This window comes from Salmo salar, chromosome 13 (genome assembly GCF_965601325.2).
Source record: "Salmo salar chromosome 13, fSalSal1, whole genome shotgun sequence".
NCBI classification, from domain to species: domain Eukaryota; kingdom Metazoa; phylum Chordata; class Actinopteri; order Salmoniformes; family Salmonidae; genus Salmo; species Salmo salar.
The window spans coordinates 39192668-39211606 of NC_138303.1; the positions used below are offsets into that span (position 1 = coordinate 39192668).

Sequence of the window (18939 nt, forward strand, 5' to 3'; positions counted from 1 at the left end):
ACTAAAAAACTGATTTCTTTACTCAAACCACCCTTGGGCCAGATTGAATCGGCTTGCAGGCCTTGAGTTTGACACATGCTCCAAAGACATAAAAAACAAGAACAACTAGCAACCAAACAAAGCATCAACAAAGCCAAACTCCCTGTAGCCTTGCTACTGTTCTCCCATTAGCTATAAGACCTGCATCCTCTCTCCCCTTTCCAAAATACACACAGCACTCACACAGAAAAAGCCCTTGGGAAGTTAGGAACATTCCAAGGCTGACTGGATATTTATTAAAGATACTCCCTACATGTTCAGTGCAGAAAAAAACATAGACATGAACTCAACTTTAATGTTGTATAGGGCTATTTACTGGCATTGATCTTTTACTGTTTTCATTCTTCCTGGAGTAGAAGAGAACACTGTTTCACTGTTTTTATTCCTGGAGATTCTGGATGCATCAAAGTGAGACCGGCTGTGTGTGTGTGTGTGTGTCTGTATGCGTGTGAGCGTGTGTGTGCCTGCCTGACTGCGTCTATGTATATTGGGTAAAATAATACCAGTCAGGAGCCAGGTTTGTCTTTCCATTTCAACACCGTTATCAGGCTGATTTCTCCCGAGAGGGTGCTATTGAAGGAACAGTTAGATAAAGGAGTGAGAAGGTTGGGTCTGCTCTGGTCAGGCGGGGGGGTAGTGAGCTAGCTGTGGATCTTGGAGTGTTCTTTAGACTCCCTGTGACTGCAGTGCTCGCCTGGATTGGAATGTGTTTTTAAAGACTCCACTGCTCAAGCAGTGATATTAGGAACTCAAAAAGAACAGGTTCAGCAGTTACAGAAGATGCCAACGCTGCAACAAAGGCTGGCGCAGTGGCTAAAAGTGCCCAGGAGAAACAATTAGCTGGAAATACAGCCTGAAGGCCGGGACATGTCCGATGTCAAGAGGTTGTGGTTGACATTTAATTGAGATGACTAAAATCGTTGTAGAATGTGATTATGTTCATACATTGGATCATCATATTGAGGCAAAGTGTATGTTGAAGGTCTTGTGAGTCTTAGAATTTCACATGGCACACTGTAGAAAATATGGGGCATTATATGATGTAATATGGCGTAGAATTAATAATACTAAATGTTTAATCTTAAGGACCTATAGCTTTAAGAGGTTAACTACTATTTACTGTACTTGAACTTCGATTCACCATTTCTACTATGCTGATGTGGTGTTTCTATGGTGTAACAGATTATTTGAGGGTGAGATCAAAATGTCCAACATAAATAATGTTCCTACATGTCAACTCAATGACCTTGTTGGTTCTCTTCTCATGAAGATTGATTCATCTTTGATGAATCACAGAAGCCAGAGCAGTTTGATTAAGGTCTAAGACTAGATGTAGGGATGTGAAGTACTACTGTACTGTGTTTGTGAGTGTCAGGGTTGGGATCAATTAGAATTGAAGGCAGTCAATTCAGGAAGTAAACTAAAATATGCCTTAAATTCAAACTGAGCCCAACCCTGGTGTGTGTGTGGCACTGTCCCTGATCGGCATAGTACGTACCTGCTTCATGGTGTCCTGTGTGTCAAGGGCCTCTGGCAGTGGGGTCTACGGGAAAGTGGGAGAGAAAGAAACATAACCTACTATTACATAATTTCACTATTCCATCATAGAGGTTCATGTCCAGTCCAGAAAGCCTATAATATCAAGGCATTGCTGAATAATAAGGCCTATAATATATTATGGCTTCGTCTCATAGGCATTCCAACAGAACTGGTTAAACTGGTTGTTCTCAGAAACCATTGGGTGGGACCAGAAACATAGTTTGAATGTGAAATATTCTAATGTCTAATGAGATACATACTGTTGTGTTCAGTTTGTTTCTGTGAGTTTTTTCTATATGTCTACTGGTTCAGGCAATATATGTCCTAAAAAAGATGATATATGGGCAAACCCTCCTCTCAACTCATCAACACTATCCTGTAGCCTAATTCCCACTTCCTCTATTGTTGTTCTATAACTCTTCTTTTATGATCCACTGACAGCCTCTAAATGTGTTCCCAAGCCAGCTGCTAAGTTGCATGACATGGATGGACTCCGCTGCCTGAGGTGTCATCGGAGTACACAGTCATTTACAAGGGCTTTGTTCGGGCCATTCTCTCCTCTATCTTTCCAGGTCTTGTTAACTCATGAGTGGTTAGTGCCTTACCTTGAGGGCCACTCAGGAGAAAATGGATTGTATAAGATACCGGCCTCACGTTTTCACTGTGTCGCGGCGTGGGATCGCCAGCTCAAATGATGAAAAATAGAAATATGTGGAAAATGACGAGTTATTGTCATCTCGTCTCTCTTTGTGTGGGAGCGCTATTGATGGCCTTGTGCTGGGCTTGGGTATCAAATGCAGCTAAAAAGAAAATGGTTTGAACACATAATTTCCCTCAGCTCCACTTGCAGTCAAGAAAATAAATAATAAAGTATTCTTCTTCTATCCCCTTTTCTTATTATTGTACTAGATTGCTTTTATTCTCTTAAGTCAGGTGTTCAATGACTCCTAGCGTGGAGACCTCTCCACCCTTCCTTTCTGTTGACAGAGTAAACTGTGCTGGTCTGTCCTACTGCCAACACTGTCACATGCTCCCAACCAGAGGTACTGCACATTGCCCTTTTCAGCTGTTAGCCAACTCTATAAAATAGACTTAAGTCTCTCTCATATGTTCTGTCGCTTCTGCTCTCTCTCTGGCATGCTGAGAGCAGCAAAACCATGCTTGTAGAGGCGTCACTTCTTGCCTGATGTAGCACCACACAGACACCTGTAGGCTATGGTGACTTTGTTTTTTTCACCCCTTGGAGAAGCCCTTGCATCTTAGAAAATACGGCCTGGCAGCAGTATGGGGAATACAGGGGGAAAAACCAGATGCCATGTCCTGTCCCTCTTATCAAGAAGTGCCCTTCTTGCTATGTATCTCTTATTATGAGGACCTATACCAAATGTGAGTCATTTTGTCCTGTTTATCTCCAGGAGACATCATGGACATACATTATGAAATGTATGCATTCACTACTGTAAGTCGCTCTGGATAAGAGCGTCTGCTAAATGACTAAAAATGTAAAAATGTAAAATGCACATTGGGGTACAGACCTTATTAGCATCTATTAATTCTAGAAAAATGACTGTCTGCATTGCTACTAGTGGTGGTATCAGACCACACGTGCCATGTGTGTCTTAATTAACTAGAGTTAGCTGGCGCCCAGTGTGAAGCCAGTTTAATTGGGTCTAATGTTGTTGCATGCCGCCTCTGCATTCCAGACACATCAAACAGACACAAAGATGACGTGGAGCCGCAGATGCTTTAGGAATAATGATGTTTGGCTGATCATCTAAGGCATGGAGCATTGTACCATGGTTCTAATAAGGCCTACTGAACTCAATCTCCATTCTAAGTCTATTATTTTACATTTCCAGATCTTACTGTATTATCAATGTAATAAGTGTATTTCCCAATATCAAACGAAAAACAGGGTATTGTATGTTTAGCTTTCAATATTTTGTAATGCGCCCACAGCTATTGACATGAATAAGATCAAACATTTGGTTTTGTATGAAAGCATTGATCTATTTATCTATGAGAGGGGTTGCAGGTGTAGTTGAACCTCTAGGGACTAGGTCAATGTGGATTTAAAGGACATTAAGCAGATGGGCTAGATTAAAACATCCTCACCATAGGGTGTCCTAATGAATCAACTATAGGCTACTTGAGGAAAAAACATACACATAAACAAATAAACAAACTCCCTATGCATATGATATTTAGAAGCTTTACTAAACCATCTTGATTTTTTTGTTCTCAGCCAATCCAGTTGTTACTTGTGAACACAAGATCAGGGTATTAAGTAATATTTCCATTGACGTCCTACCTACAGTAATATGTTACGGCTACTCCATAGACATTGGCAAATATATATATTTTTTTTTTATGGACTGTCTACTGACAGGCGACACCTTTGCTTGTTAAGCTGTTATTGATCATATATAAGACCTATGCCTTTTTATAGTCAGGTCATCACAGATTCAGCTAATCACAAAGTCTGTAGGTTAATAACTATAGATTTGTATAATCCTGAGCAATTCAATAACAAAGTCAAAGCCAAATTTAGATCTTTCTTGAGGAGCACTATTCGGAACCTTCCTGTGGCTGGGGGAAAATAGACATTCTTGTCTACCCTGTAAACTGAATGAGGGGGGGGGGGATTGAGGTGAACAATAAACAATGCGCTATAAATAACAAGAGTAATACAAAAAAAAAAATATACTGTCTGGGTCTCCGCTACCTTCCTCTCCTCTGTCCCACACCCAAGACTACAGAGTCGTCCCCGTGTCAGTCTGAACCATCTCCACATGCTCACATGCAACGCAGGAAGCTGCTTTTGTTTCGGGGACAGATACAGACTGTGTCAAAGTGGATGTGGTGAGCCTTCCCCCCCACTTCTTCCACCAACACATTGTCTGACTCCACAGCCCCATTCACTCTACGCCTCTGCAGTGCACACCACCCACACATCTCACCACGCAGACACTAATACAGTGGCACAATCACATAAAATGACGTAAACTTTTATGCTGAAGTGTTGCAGTGTTTTCAAGTGTGACCCGTCTTCCCTCCTCTTGCAGTGCTCATAGTAACTGATTAGTGAAGTGTGCAGTGTGTGCGAAAGGCAGAGAGACAGAGCATGACTGTGACAGTCAGACTTTCTGTAGAGATTGTTCTACCACCAACCACATTCTTTTCCATCAAGTACTGTGGAGCTTCATTACAACCTAGAACGTGAGTCTCACTCTCAAAACATGTCCACGTGATAGGCTATATCATTTATTGAAGGCCTATTTTGCGGTGAAAACATTGTGTCAAACTGCCATGGGTGTGACTATTTTGAGAATATTTTCAGTCAAGGTCATACTTTACTTTCTGAAGAAAAAAAAAGTTGTTTTTATGAAGAATTATATTATGACCCATGAGCACTCATTATCATCATCATCATCATTAATCATCATCAACATCATCACTATGGTCAGATCATCATCAAACCATCTCAAAGCTAAACAATAAGCACAAGGCAAAGACAAAAAAGGAATGATTTTGCAGATAATGATGATGATAAGTAGCCTAGTGATGATGATGATCATTATTACAAGATTAGTATACTATTAGCCTGTGCAACTGTAGGTTTTGTAGGCCGTCATTGTAAATAAGAATGTGTTCTTAACTGACTTGCCTAGTTAAATAGAGGTTAAATAAAAAATAAATAAAAGGTATGCTATTCTAGGCAATAATAATAACATACCCAACTGATGCCTCGAATGGTCGATGTTTCCACAGAATAATGATCCGGGAAAATTCGATAATTGTAACTCCGGAACAGATGCATATTGTTTCAAGTCAAACAAAACAACTTTCACGGTTAGTGGATCTGCGGTAATAACGCATGTCGAAGACGGGAGAACCAAGCATGTCTGTCTATCTGTTACAAAGACCGGACCCACGTTACAACAACATAGCATACCGACAGTGGACATTGCACGACCAGTTGAATCGCCACATGTTGCTCTTGTGTCACTAAAGCCACAAGTCTACATTATTTGTATCCAACCTGACTGTTAGGCTACTGTGCCTACATCAAAACTCAACACAGGTGTCACTGCCACCTCGCACGACGTTGCTGGCTTCTGCCTCTGCTCGACCGAGACTCCAACCCACTTTCAATCAGCCTCAGCTCTATCTCAGCACAGGCGCATGATTGGAGCTTTGCGTAAGCACACTTGCTCTCAAATGAGTCCCCGCTGCTTGTCAAGTGATTTCGGAGTCATTAAAATCGGCGGCCTCTTCAGAACGATTTGATTCTCTATTCACTGCAGCAAATTGCCTTTTTCTTGTTCTTGTTCCCAACATTCAGTTGCGTTGACAGTTTCCGGAGTCATTCCGATGGCTGTTTTAAACTTTTTGTATATCCTTCTGTAGGCCTATCCCAGTGGACAAAAACTATATAGTTGAATCAACGCTGTCTGTTTCCAAGTCATTTCAACTTAAACAATGTGATGACATGACATTGAATTAACGCCGAAAACTTGTGGGATTTGCAAAAATTCATACATTTAACGGAATTTCGTATTTTTTCACCCAACTTTTAACCAAAATCCAACTACAGGATGAACATTTGGGTTGATTTCACATTGAATTCACGTTAGTTGACAACCAAATGTAAATCTAAACTAGACGTTGAACTGACATATGTGCCCAGGTGGATGTGTCACAAATATATATATATATATATATTTCTAATATTTTGTAGGGCAGGCCTATCTGTTTCCAAAACACACCACAATATGTTGAGTCAGAGCTCCAGCACTCTGTATTTCGCCTGAGTTTGGTAGATGAGATTGAGTCAACGATAAGTATATCAAATATAAGTGTTCATAATGTTCCAGGCCAGTACTGTGGGCAGGCTACAAAATTATCCTGTCCAGATAGCAGCACCTGTACATCAGGAGTTACTGGTGCAAAAACACTTTGATTAGAGGTAGAGGTACACACTAAAAACAAATGGTTCTATATAGTGCCAAATAAGGGTTATTTGGCTTGTTACCATAGCGGAACCCTTTTTAGTGCTATGTGGAACCTTTTTTAAAGGTTCTATAAAGAGTCATGCTCATAAGGTTCTAAATGGAACCTCTATGGTGCTAAAAAATAACCCTATCCTAAGGTTCTATATAATACAAAAAAGGGTTCCGCTATGGTTACAACAATAAAACATCTCCTGTAAAATGTATGTATGCAATTTCATTTACAGTACAGCTAATGTAATCCATTTTACGGTACAACAAATGTTACCGAAATCTAATTTACAGTACCAAGTCAGTTACTGTAATCTAATTTACAGTACAAATTACAATTACAGCATATTAGTGTAAGTACCCAGTGACATATTACCCAATGCTCTTTGCAAGTTTTCATTTTCACATTTTTGGCCTTCCTGTGATATCGGATGCTGTAGTTTTCCTAGAGGTTAGGCAGTATGCCCCCCGGTGATGCGTTGGGCAGACCGTACCACCCTCTGGAGAGCCCTGTGGTTGCGGACGGTGCAGTTTCCGTACCAGGCGGTGATACAGCCCAACAGGATGCTCTCAATTGTCCATCTGTAAAAGTTTGAGGGTCTTAGGGGCCAAGCCAAATTTCTTCAGCCTCCTGAGGATACACTGGTCTTCAAAATAATTGTAATTACAACAAGGTATCTTATGATATAGCTCTGACTAGCTCTGATAGTAACAATACCTTACTGAGATATTCACCGTACCTTGATATCTGCTTCCTCTAAATCACTATAACATTAAAGTATTGACTAATAAAATGTAAGAAAGTCATTTTTTATAGTATTTGACTGTAACTACAAGGGATTGGAGCATGCAGGTTGGCTGCTAGGCATTTGTATATTACAGAATATTAATGAATACTAGGTGTTTTATATCACTTTCCCTTCTAGGGGCCTTAACAAAGGCTTCAAAACTGGTCGTGATTACAGGGCAAAACTGATCAAATGGACATGATTAAATAGTCAACCATTAATGGTTTAGGACCCTCTTTCACTCTCATTTGTCCCCTATAGACATTAATTGTTTGAGAACTACTACCACCTAAATTGGTACAGGGCTCTCACTAACAGTGCAACAAATATAGTACAAGGCACACCTGAAATTTTTCCTCTCCCAGAATATTTTTCCACAATGCACCATAATTTACAGTATGCTGCATTAAATATACAGCAAAACAGCACTTTATTGTTGAATTGTATTGAAAAACTTTTACGCAGTTGCTAATAATGAATAAGTAATTCTATATTACAGAATACCAACTGCTATTTGGTGTTTTATATCACTTGCAATTTAGGCCTTAACAAAGGCTTCTAAAGTGACAGTGACAACAGGGCAAAAACAGATTAAAAGGACATGGCTAGCCACTCAACACAGGTTTAAACCTTCCTGTCACTCTGATCTGTCCTCAAAAGACATTCAATTGTTTGGGAGCCACTACCACATATCAGTTAAATTCATCCAGCGGGTGAAACAAATATAGCCTCTTACAAGACATACCTCAAAATATGTTAATCAGAAACAATACCACATACCCACTAGATTTGCAAAGATTTTTGGCACTACAAAAATGCAGTATGGAACTGTATTCTGAATTACAGTAAATTACTGACAGCAATTGGCCTGAAAATTACTGTAGATTTTCAGAATAAGGTTTATAGAATTCCTAAAATACAGTATATTACTAAACTCAGCAAAAAAAGAAACGTCCTCTCACTGTCAACTGCGTTTATTTTCAGCAAACTTAACATGTGTAAATATATAACAAGATTCAACAACTGAGAAATGAACTGAACAAGTTCCACAGACATGTGACTAACAGAAATGGAATAATGTTTCCCTGAACAAGAGGGGGGTCAAAATCAAAAGTAATAGTCAGTATCTGGTGTGGCCACCAGCTGCATTAAGTACTGCAGTGCATCTCCTCCTCATGGACTGCACCAGATTTGCCAGTTCTTGCTGTGAGATGTTACCTCACTCTCCCACCAAGGCCCCTCCAAGTTCCCTGACATTTCTGTGGGGAATGGCCCTAGCCCTCACCCTTCGATCCAACAAGTCCCAGACGTGCTCAATGGGATTGAGATCCGGGCTCTTCGCTGGCCATGGCAGAACACTGACATTCCTGTCTTGCAGGAAATCATGCACAGAACGAGCATTGTCATGCGGGAAGGTCATGCCAGAATGAGCCTGCAGGAAGGGTACCACATGAGGGAGGAGGATGTCTTCCCTGTAACCCACAGCGTTGAGATTGCCTGCAATGACAAAAAGCTCAGTCTGATGATGCTGTGACACAGCGCCCCAGACCATGACTGACCCTCCACCTCCAAATCGATCCCGCTCCAGAGTACAGGCCTCGGTGTAACGCTCATTCCTTCCACGATAAATGTGAATCCGACCATCACCCCTGGTGAGATAAAACCGTGACTCGTCAGTGAAGAGCACTTTTTGCCAGTCCTGTCTGGTCCAGCGACGGTGGGTTTGTGCCCATAGGCGACGTTGTTGCCTGTGATGTCTGGTGAGGACCTGCCTTACAACAGGCCTACAAGCCCTCAGTCCAGCCTCTCTCAGCCTACTGCGGACAGTCTGAGCACTGATGGAGAGATTGTGCATTCCTGGTGTAACTTGGGCAGTTGTTGTTGCCATCCTATACCTGTCCCATAGGTGTGATGTTCGAATTTACCGATCCTGTGCAGGTGTTGTTACACGTGGTCTGCCCCTGCATGGATGATCAGCTGTCCGTCCTGTCTCCCTGTAGCGCTATCTTAGGCATCTCACAATACGGACATTGGAATTTATTGCCCTGGCCACATCTGCTGTCCTCATGCCTCCTTGCAGCATGCCTAAGGCACGTTCACGCAGATGAGCAGGGACCCTGGGCATCTTTCTTTTGGTGTTTTTCAGAGTCAGTAGAAAGGCCTCTTTAGTGTCCTAAGTTGTCATAACTGTGACCTTAATCGCCAACCGTCTGTAAGCTGTTAGTGTCTTAAAGACCGTTCCACAGGTGCATGTTCATTAATTGTTTATCCTCTTCACTATAGGGGGCAGTATTTTCATGGCCGGATGAAAAACGTACCCAAATTAAACTGCCTCCTACTCAGACTCAGAAGGTAGGATATGCATATTATTAGTAGATTTGGATAGAAACCACTCTGAAGTTTCTAAAACTGTTTGAATTATGTCTGTGAGTATAACAGAACTCATATGGCAGGCATAAACCTGAGAAAAATCCAACCAGGAAGTTTGACCTGAAATGGTTGTAGTCATTTCAAATGATGTTATATCTAAACTACAGTGTCTGATGTCATATTGCACTTCCTAAGACTTCCACTAGATGTCAACAGACATTAGAACCTTGTTTGAGGCTTCTACAATGCAATTTGATTGAATAATACCCGAAACAGTAAGTGGTCGGGCTAGGGTCATTGACTTACCTGGTGCGCGCTCACGTAGGGCTAGCCATTTTTATTTTTCTTCTGTAATGAATCTGCTATTGTCCGGTTGGAATATTATCGAAATTCTACGTTAAAAACACCCTAAAGATTGATTGTGAACATGGTTTGACATGTTTCTACAAACGCTGAGGGAACTTTATAACTTTTCGTCAATGGTGGATAGATGCATTTTGGAATGGTGATCTGGACGCGCCATCAAAACGGATGGCGCGTTATTTCAACATAAATGGACTTTATCGAACAAATGAACATTCTTGTGGAAGTGGGAGACCTTCCGAGTGCATTCAGCCGAAGATCAGCAAAGGTAAGATAATATTTGTAACATATTTCAGCGTTTTGTGGATGCCGTGGCTGGACGGCTAACTGAATAGCTTGGGGCTCAGTACTCAGAATATGGAACAATGTGCTTTCTCCATAAAGTTATTTTGAAATCTGACAAAGCTGTTGCATAAAGGAATAGTTCATCTATACTTCTTTAATTTATTGTTATATATTTTGTCAACGTTTATGATGAGTATTTCTGTAAATTATGGTGCACATTCACTGGAAATTTTGGGGTGAATACATTTTCTGAACGTCACGTGCCAATGTAAAATGTTTTTTTTTTAATATAAATATGAACTTGATGGAACAAAAAATGCATGTATTGTCTAACATAATGTCCTAGGAGTGTCATCTGATGAAGATTGTCAAAGGTTAGTGCATAATTTTAGCTGGTTTTGTGCTTTTGGACGGCTACCCTTGCTTGGAAAATGGCTGTCCTTGCTAGGAAAATGGCTGTGTTGTTTTTTTGCTGTGGTAGTATCCTAACATAATCTAATGTTTTGCTTTCGCTGTAAAGCCTTTTTGAAATCGGACAACGTGGTTGGATTCAGGAGAAGTGTATCTTTAAAATGGTGTAAAATAGTCGTATGTTTGAGAAAATTGAATTGTGGTATTTTAGTTGTTTTTGTATTTCGCGTCATGCGATCTCATTGGCTGTTGGCTAGGGGTTCCACTGGCCTAGATGTAAGAAGTTATTAAGGTTCATTGAACAAGCATGGGAAACTGTGTTTAAACCCTTTACAATGAAGAGCTGTGAAGTTATTTGGATTTTTCGAATTATCTTTGAAAGACAGGGTCCTGAAAAAGGGATGTTTTTTTTGTTGTTGCTGAGTTTCTATTCTGTGAGGGTAAAGCATTTCCTCTCACTGGTGCAACAAATATAGCCTCTTACAAGGCACACCTTAAAATATGTTAATGAGCCCGAAACTCTTTCCTCGCCCACATCTTCCCACAATGCACCATAATTAATTATGTAAAACACAATGAAGGTATTTTACTGTGCATTCTACCGTGTTTCACTATTGAAATTACAGAAATGTCTTACAGTGAACCCTTTTCAGAGCTATATTATAGGAAAAAAATGAATGGTTCTACAGAGGTTATTTTTAGAACCATACAGTGTTTCTCACTTTGGTTTAATAGCCATATTAAATTGTTATAATTCCATTGGTTTTATTATTGTTTTTATGAACAAGTTTTATCAGGAATGCTAGCTTTGGTACGTCTGGGGATTCCTGAGGAGAGAATTGAGAACTACTGACTTAATTAACCATTCTTACAAGACACCTTCACTGACCATAGTCATATGTAACATCTAATAGCATAACACAACAGATTAGATCAACTGGAATGACTCACAGTTGCACAAAAAGAGCTGTGAGAAAACCACGTCCCAAAATATTAGAATGACCCACCGGCCATACATTTGAATTATCGCTAAAAGAGGAAAGAACAATTTTTTGAACTGCAAATATCCATTGAAGGGCTCAAAGGGTTATTTGGGTCAGTATCTATCACCTTCCCAAAGAACCCTTGAGGAAACCATTTTTTTTGTGTGTATAGAGGTAGTTTCCTACTGATTTATGGATTATTTTTGACATGAGTACATTTGCTCTGGCAAAGTCTCTCTCTCTCTCAATCTTGCTCTCCCCCCTCCCTCTCTCTCTCCCCCTTTCTGTGTGTGCGTGTGTGTCTGCGTGTCTGTCTGCCTGCGTGTGTGTGTAGGATTGGGGTGTGTGGACACTTATCAGAGTGACCCCAGCTGTCTGTCTAACCATGCAGTAGGCTACAGACACGTGGACACAGACAGATAAACCACCTCAGTCCAGGGACAGACAAAAACAACAGGGGAGGCATGACATAGTTACAGGACGGACAGCAAGAGTGATTCTCCCCCTATACATCCTACATAGAACAACTCTGCTATGAAGTCTTATTTACTATTTCAAAGTCTGATGTGATTACATCATGTGGGTTTCACAGACCTTTCTTGAAACCCAGCATACAACCCGTTGAACCAGAATTACATGTAGCCTAATTATTAAGTGCGTAATGGTATTCAAATATGCATGTCATCATACAGTGTGTGTAAAACATTACAGTGTATCCAAGTCAAGTCTCTTTGTGGACATTTAATGCTTGATTTAAACAAACAAAACAAGGTGAATTGTAAAAGTGGCAAATTACGCTATAGTGAATTCAACACTCCAACTCTTTCCTCACAATTCAGATAACACACTATCCTTCTTTTAAAGATGTTCCTGTTTGTATTATGAAGAAGGAGAACTCGTGGTTGTCTTGGTGACCTGATGTATAAACAGATAACTTACTTCCCCCTCTGGTGTTATCCGTCTGGACGGCAGCAAGATAGATTTGAAGAAGGTATCCATGGAGAACATGGCTGAAGCCGTTGCTAGGTGAAAGAGAAGAGCGAGGAAAAACAATTTAATGTATTTTCCTATACAGTTTCCTCTAGTAATGTTCTGTGGAAACACAATAAGTTTGGTTCTGTTTTTCTGTCCTGTCATGCCCTGGCCTGGGGGGCAGTTTCAGGAGCTGTACAGTACCGTTCAAAAGTTTGGGGTCAATTTCCTTGTTTTTTAAAGAAAAGCAATTTTTTTTTTGTCCATTAAGTAACTTCAAATTGATCATAAATACAGTGTAGACATTGTTAATGTTGCAAATTACTATTGTTACTGGAAACGGCTGATTTTTTATGGAATATCTACATAGGTGTACAGAGGCCCATTATCAGCAACCATCACTCCTGTGTTCCAATGGCATGTTGTGTTAGCTAATCCAAGTTTATAATTTTAAAAGGCTAATTGATCATTACAAAACCGTTTTGTAATTATGTTAGCACAGCTGAAAACTGTTGTCCTGATTAAAGAAGCAATAAAACTGGCCTTCTTTCTTCTCAAAATGGCCAGAAACAAAGACCTTTCTTCTGAAACTTGTCAGTCTATTCTTGTTCTGAGAAATTAAGGCTATTCCATGCGAGAAACTGCCAAGAAACTGAAGATCTCTTACAACACTGTGTACTACTCCCTTCACAGAACAGCGCAAACTGTATCTAACCAGAATAGAAAGAGTGGGAGGCCCCGGTGCAAAAATGAGCAAGAGGACAAGTACATTAGAGTGTCTAGTTTGAGAAACTGACGCCTCACAAGTCCTCAACTGGTGTAACCAATGTGAAATGGCTAGCTAGTTAGCGGTGGTGCGCGCTAGTAGCGTTTCAATCGGTGACGTCACTCGCTCTGCGACCTTAAGTAGTTGTTCCCCTTGCGCTGCAAGGACCGCGGGTTTTGTGGCGCGATGGGTAACGATGCTTCGTGGGTGTCAGTTGTTGATGTGCGCAGAGGGTCCCTGGTTCGAGCCCAGGTTGGGGCGAGGAGAGGGACGGAAGCTATACTGTTACACTGGCAGCTTCATTAAATAGTACACGCAAAAAGAACACAGACACTGGACAGAGGAAAGGCCAGCACAGTCACCGGATCTCAACCCTATTGAGCTGTTGTGGGAGCAGCTTGACTGTTGGTACGTAAAAAGTGCCCATCAAGCCAATCCAACTTGTGGAAGGTGCTTCTGGAACTATGGGGTGAAATCTCTTCAGATTACGTCAACAAATTGACAACTAGAATGACAAAGGTCTGCAAGGCTGTAATTGCTGCAAATGGAGAATTATTTGACGAAGCAAAGTTTGAAGGACACAATTATTATTTCAATTAAAAATCATTATTTATAACCTTGTCAACATCTTGACTATATTTCCTATTCATTTTGCAACTAATTTCATGTATGTTTTCATGGAAAACAAGGACATTTCTAAGTGACCCCAAACTTTTGAACGGTAGTGTAAATCAGTATAATGTCAGGCTGGACAGACCCTTGACTTGGTCTCCATCCTAAATGGCACCCTATTCCCTCTATAGTGCACTACTTTTGACCAGACCAGGGCCGGCATAGGGCTCTGGTCAAAAGTAGGGCACTATGCAGGAAATAGGGTGCCATTTCAGACGCACACTTGCTCTCTCCCACCTACAGTAGCACAAAGTAATGGGGTCATTTCACGATTCTCATCTGTGACCTGGTTACATTAGAAGGCTTGTTTAGATCCCAGCCATGCTCTCCACCTCTTTCTAGTTACTTAGCTGCCTCAGTTACTACTCTGTCTTGTGTCATTCTATATAGCCACTGAGGAGATATACCCTGGACCTTGAGAAGAGATAGAGTTTATATGAAAGGCTGAATATCTCAGGGTGTCTCAGCTTCTTTATCTCGACCCAGACACCTGCTGTTTCTCGTCAAAGTATTTTTCCGTTGCGGATATCACCTCTCCTCATCATCCCTAGACTGTAGATGAGAAAGTTAAGGGTGTTCACAAAACACAGTGTGCTGCCTAGTACAACAAACATCTGACCCAAAAATAGCACCCATTAAAAACCAGTAGTCTACGTGAAATGTCTCAACCCTTCAAAGCGGGCTAAGAAACCTCTTCCTGTAGTTCTGACGAAAACAATCCACCTGAAAAGCAGGCAACAACAATTTCTTACCAAATATGTCTTCCTGAGGACTGTGAAGAATGTTTTGTCTATCTGTGATCCTGCTTAGAGAAGTCCAAAAATTCCCAAACATAAAAAACAAATAAACTAAAAGTACAGTCTACGGCAGAGACATACACAGAACAAGCTAAGGAAGGCTGAGTGAGGCTCTAGTGTTTGTCTTCCAGGGACATCAAGATGCCAGTTTAAGAATGCTCATAGTGAAGAAGGAATCCCGTTTTCATTTGTATGACCTCCTCAGGGAATGTGAACACGTCAGTTTGTTCGATAAGGAATAACAAGTGCTGTAGCTAGCTGCTAGACTCCATCAGATAGCATCTCACAGAGCGACTGCACAGTGCACAGTCCAGTGTCATGAGGGCTGAAAATGTTTGTTATGTTTCAACTCGGTAGTTCAACGGTTTGGTTGACTGGTTTAGGCCTACTTACAAGGCTTGTATTGATACACGGTTGGTGTGGTAAAAATACATCACGCCTATTTAATGACCCACAACTGATCTCAAACCATGAACGTGTTAGGACTGAGGGCATAACGATAATTCAATCTTTTAAACAAATGATTGCAACACATTGAAACAAAAGCCAGTAAATATTGAGCTCAGGACCGCTAGCTGGGCCTTGTATAGTATAGGCCCTAAGAGATGGCCAAACAGTAACCAGCGAGCATCATCAAGCACTGCCTTAATAAATATTGTCATCCTCTGGGGCTTATGTGTGTCCCTTCCCTCCACCTCACCACCAGTCACAGTCTGAGTCATTGTGGATGTTGTCAAAATGTCCCCTGCCTCAATTGGGCTTTCTTCCATTTTGGGAATTTAATGCTGCCATCTAGTGAATACACCCTCACACTACGCTCTGAGTCACCGTTCTCAAATCCTTTCTAGTTGTGGATTTATAGTACCGGTAAGGGATTTAAAAAAATATATATAAATATTTGAGGGGAGACACATTATTTGCTCATTTGTTATTCAGTTTGCACATTTATTACAGGTTAATTTGTTAATTTCAATTTAGCAATACTGAATTTGTTTGCTTGTGTATCTAAACTGTTAATCACCACTGATTTACAGATTGAATTAACAAAGAAAGAGTCCCATGGTCTGGTGTCCTTTCCCCACAACAAGCTTGTCATCAGGTCATCAGTTTGATAAGTGTGTGTGTGTGTGTGTGTGTGTGTGTGCAGTTCCTCTGGGAAAGGGAGTGGAATTTCCTGCATCTACGCCCATTTGGAATGTGCTCTTAGCATGCTGTCTTTGTTGTGCGTCAGTGTTACAACGGTCTCTAAAAATGTGCACACACACACACACACTTATAGCACTTCTGAGGACAAGCACCTCATGGGAGCAAAACACCAGACATTTATACCACAGGACTTCTTCCTTTTCCTTGAAACATGTACCTACAGAACCATACATAGTATGTACGATTGTATTGCTGTTTTAGGCTTATTTATCTTTTCCCATCCTCCCTCTCACCTTTTCCTTCCTATTGTTTCCCTTGGCCAGTTAGCAAGTAGGGAGAGGATGGCAGAGCATTTATTCACCTGACCCTACGCTCATAGAGGAAGACAAGTAGATAGTTATAAGAAATGGAGAGAAGGTGCTAGAAACAGATTTAATGTGAGAGATGACTATAATTAAGCAATATCAAATCAACGGTTTTTTGTCACATGCGCCGAATACAATAGGTGTAGACCTTACAGTGAAATGCTTACTTACAGGCTCTGACCAATAGTGCAAAAAAGGTATTTGGTGAACAATAGGTAAGTAAAGAAATAAAACAACAGTAAAAAGACAGGCAATATACTGTAGCGAGGCTACATACAGACACCGGTTAGTCAGGCTGATTGAGGTAGTATGTACATGTAGATATGGTTAAAGTGACTATGCATATATGCAATAAGCCTAAGCGGAGTGCCTGGATACAGCCTTTAGTAATGGTATGACCATATACCACAAACCCAGAGGTGCCCTATTGCTATTATAAACTGGTTACCAACATAAATAGAAGAGTAAAGTATTTTTGCGTCATAGCCATGGTATGTTGTCTGGTATACACATGACTGAAATGCTGTTTCTGCCAATCAGCATGCAGGACCCAAACTACCCGGTTTATAATTAAGCAATAAGGCCCAAAGGGGTGTGGTATATGCATCGTGCCTAAGAACAGCCCTTAGCCGTGGTATATTGGCCATATATCACAAACCCCCGAGGTGACTTATTGATATTAAAATTAGGACAGTAAAAATAAATGTTTTGTCATATCCGTGGTATACGGTTTGATATACCACGTCTGTCACCCAATCAGCATTCATGGCTCGAACCACCCAGTTTATAATGTTTAATAGCTACCGGTTTCATGGGTATCCCTTTGTCTTGCTTTCATTTGGGTCTCTCTTTATACATCACTGAAAGGCTTATAGCTGTTGTCCACCTTCACATTCTAAAAGACGACTGATAACATTCGAAAGTCCTGTGTCTGAGAAGCAGCACATGGGGATATTGGGGCCATCTGCTCCTGATAATCTTAATCTTGCTTTGGTATCACATAAATGTACATCAATATCAAATTCATCCTTAAGTGTATTTTGAGTACATTGTGACCCCCTCAAAAAAAGTACCAAACTAACTTATACTCAATTATTACCACAATGACTACAAATTATTACTTATTTTGCCCAAAGCTCATGATATTTCTGTAATTTTAACATGAGGTGTCTATAGATGTGTGATAACAGACTAAAATCTTTTTACCTGATACCCCCTCTGCCATGTTTCAGCCTCCGTGTTCTGTTCTGAGAGCCCAAAGCTGTCTTCCTCTTTCACTCTCCTCTCCTGTCCTTTTGATATGACAACTGATGGTACATCACAGTTTGGGTTTGTGAGCTTTGTGTGTGTGTGTGTGTGTGTGTGTGTGTGTGTGTGTGTGTGTGAGCTTCCTGTGGCTGTCTGATTGGATATGACTAGTGTGCTCTAGGGGCTTGGGGTGTCAGCATAGTGGCGGGTAGAGGGGGAGGTAGACAACACTGTGGCAGTTGTCCTAAAATGGCCCCCTACTCTGCTACACCACCAAAGTAGGCTACTACCCATTTCACTGCACCTATCCTGTGTACTTGACAATATTATTATTATTATTATTATTATTATTATTATTATTATTATTATTATTATTATTTTTTTTTTTACTACAGTAGTACTCACCTGGACATGATGCATTGGAATGGAGGCCATAATGATGAGTGATAGAGGGAAGTCGGGGAAAGAAACAGCGATGAGTCAGTGTCTCTGTGGACTAAATAGAGCCAAAATATGTTACACATCTACAGCATTCTAACTGTCATTGTTAAAGCAAAGCAAGGATGTGGTTTACCTCTGTGAAAGACTGTTGAGTACACACTATGATAACCACACTGGAAAGATAAGCTATGTCTGTCTCCATCCTACTTGTAATAGTACATTTTACTTCCTCATGATGCCATCTATTTTGTGAAGTGCACCAGTCCCTCTTGCAGCAAAGCACCCCCACAACATGATGCTGCCACCCCCGTGCTTCACGGTAGGGATGGTGTTCTTCGGGTTGCAAGCCTCCCCCTTTTTCCTCAAAACATAATGATGGTCATTATGGCCAAAGAGTTCTATTTTTGTTTCATCAGACCAGAGGGCTTTTCTCCAAAAAGTACAATCTTTGTCCCCAGTTGCAAACTGTAGTCTGGCTTTTTTTATGGCGGTTTTGGAGCAGTGGCTTCTTTCTTGCTGAGCAGCCTTTCAGATTATGTCGATATAGGACTCGTTTTACTGTGGATATAGATACTTTTGTACCTGTTTCCTCCAGCATCTTCACAAGGTCCTTTGCTGTTGTTCTGGGATTGATTTGCATTTTTCGCACCAAAGTATGTTCACCTCTAGGAGACAGAACGCGTCTCCTTCCTGAGCGGTATGATGGCTCCGTGGTCCCATGGTGTTTATACATCCACAGGTGCACCTCCAA

The 18939-nt window shown here is 40.9% G+C and overlaps 1 protein-coding gene across 7 annotated transcripts in view; it reads right to left on the bottom strand.

Annotated features, from left to right (window-relative positions):
- The window catches only part of LOC106567164 (rap guanine nucleotide exchange factor 3), a 43257-nt gene extending 25379 nt beyond the window's left edge, over positions 1 to 17878 (bottom strand). Inside the window, exons 1-3 of one of the 7 annotated variants that reach the window (XM_045693240.2) lie at positions 17706 to 17878; positions 12721 to 12803; positions 1538 to 1582 (exon numbers count right to left, since the gene is read on the bottom strand). In XM_045693240.2, the coding sequence (XP_045549196.1) occupies positions 1538 to 1582; positions 12721 to 12803; positions 17706 to 17724 (147 nt within the window). In that variant the 5' untranslated portion in view covers positions 17725 to 17878. Of the gene's footprint in view, positions 1 to 1537; positions 1583 to 5314; positions 5963 to 12720; positions 12804 to 14943; positions 15222 to 17705 lie in introns of those variants that run through there. The other 6 variants (XM_045693242.2, XM_045693239.2, XM_045693245.2 and 3 more) reach the window with 6 other exon arrangements.
- Between the last annotated feature and the right edge of the window lie 1061 nt (positions 17879 to 18939).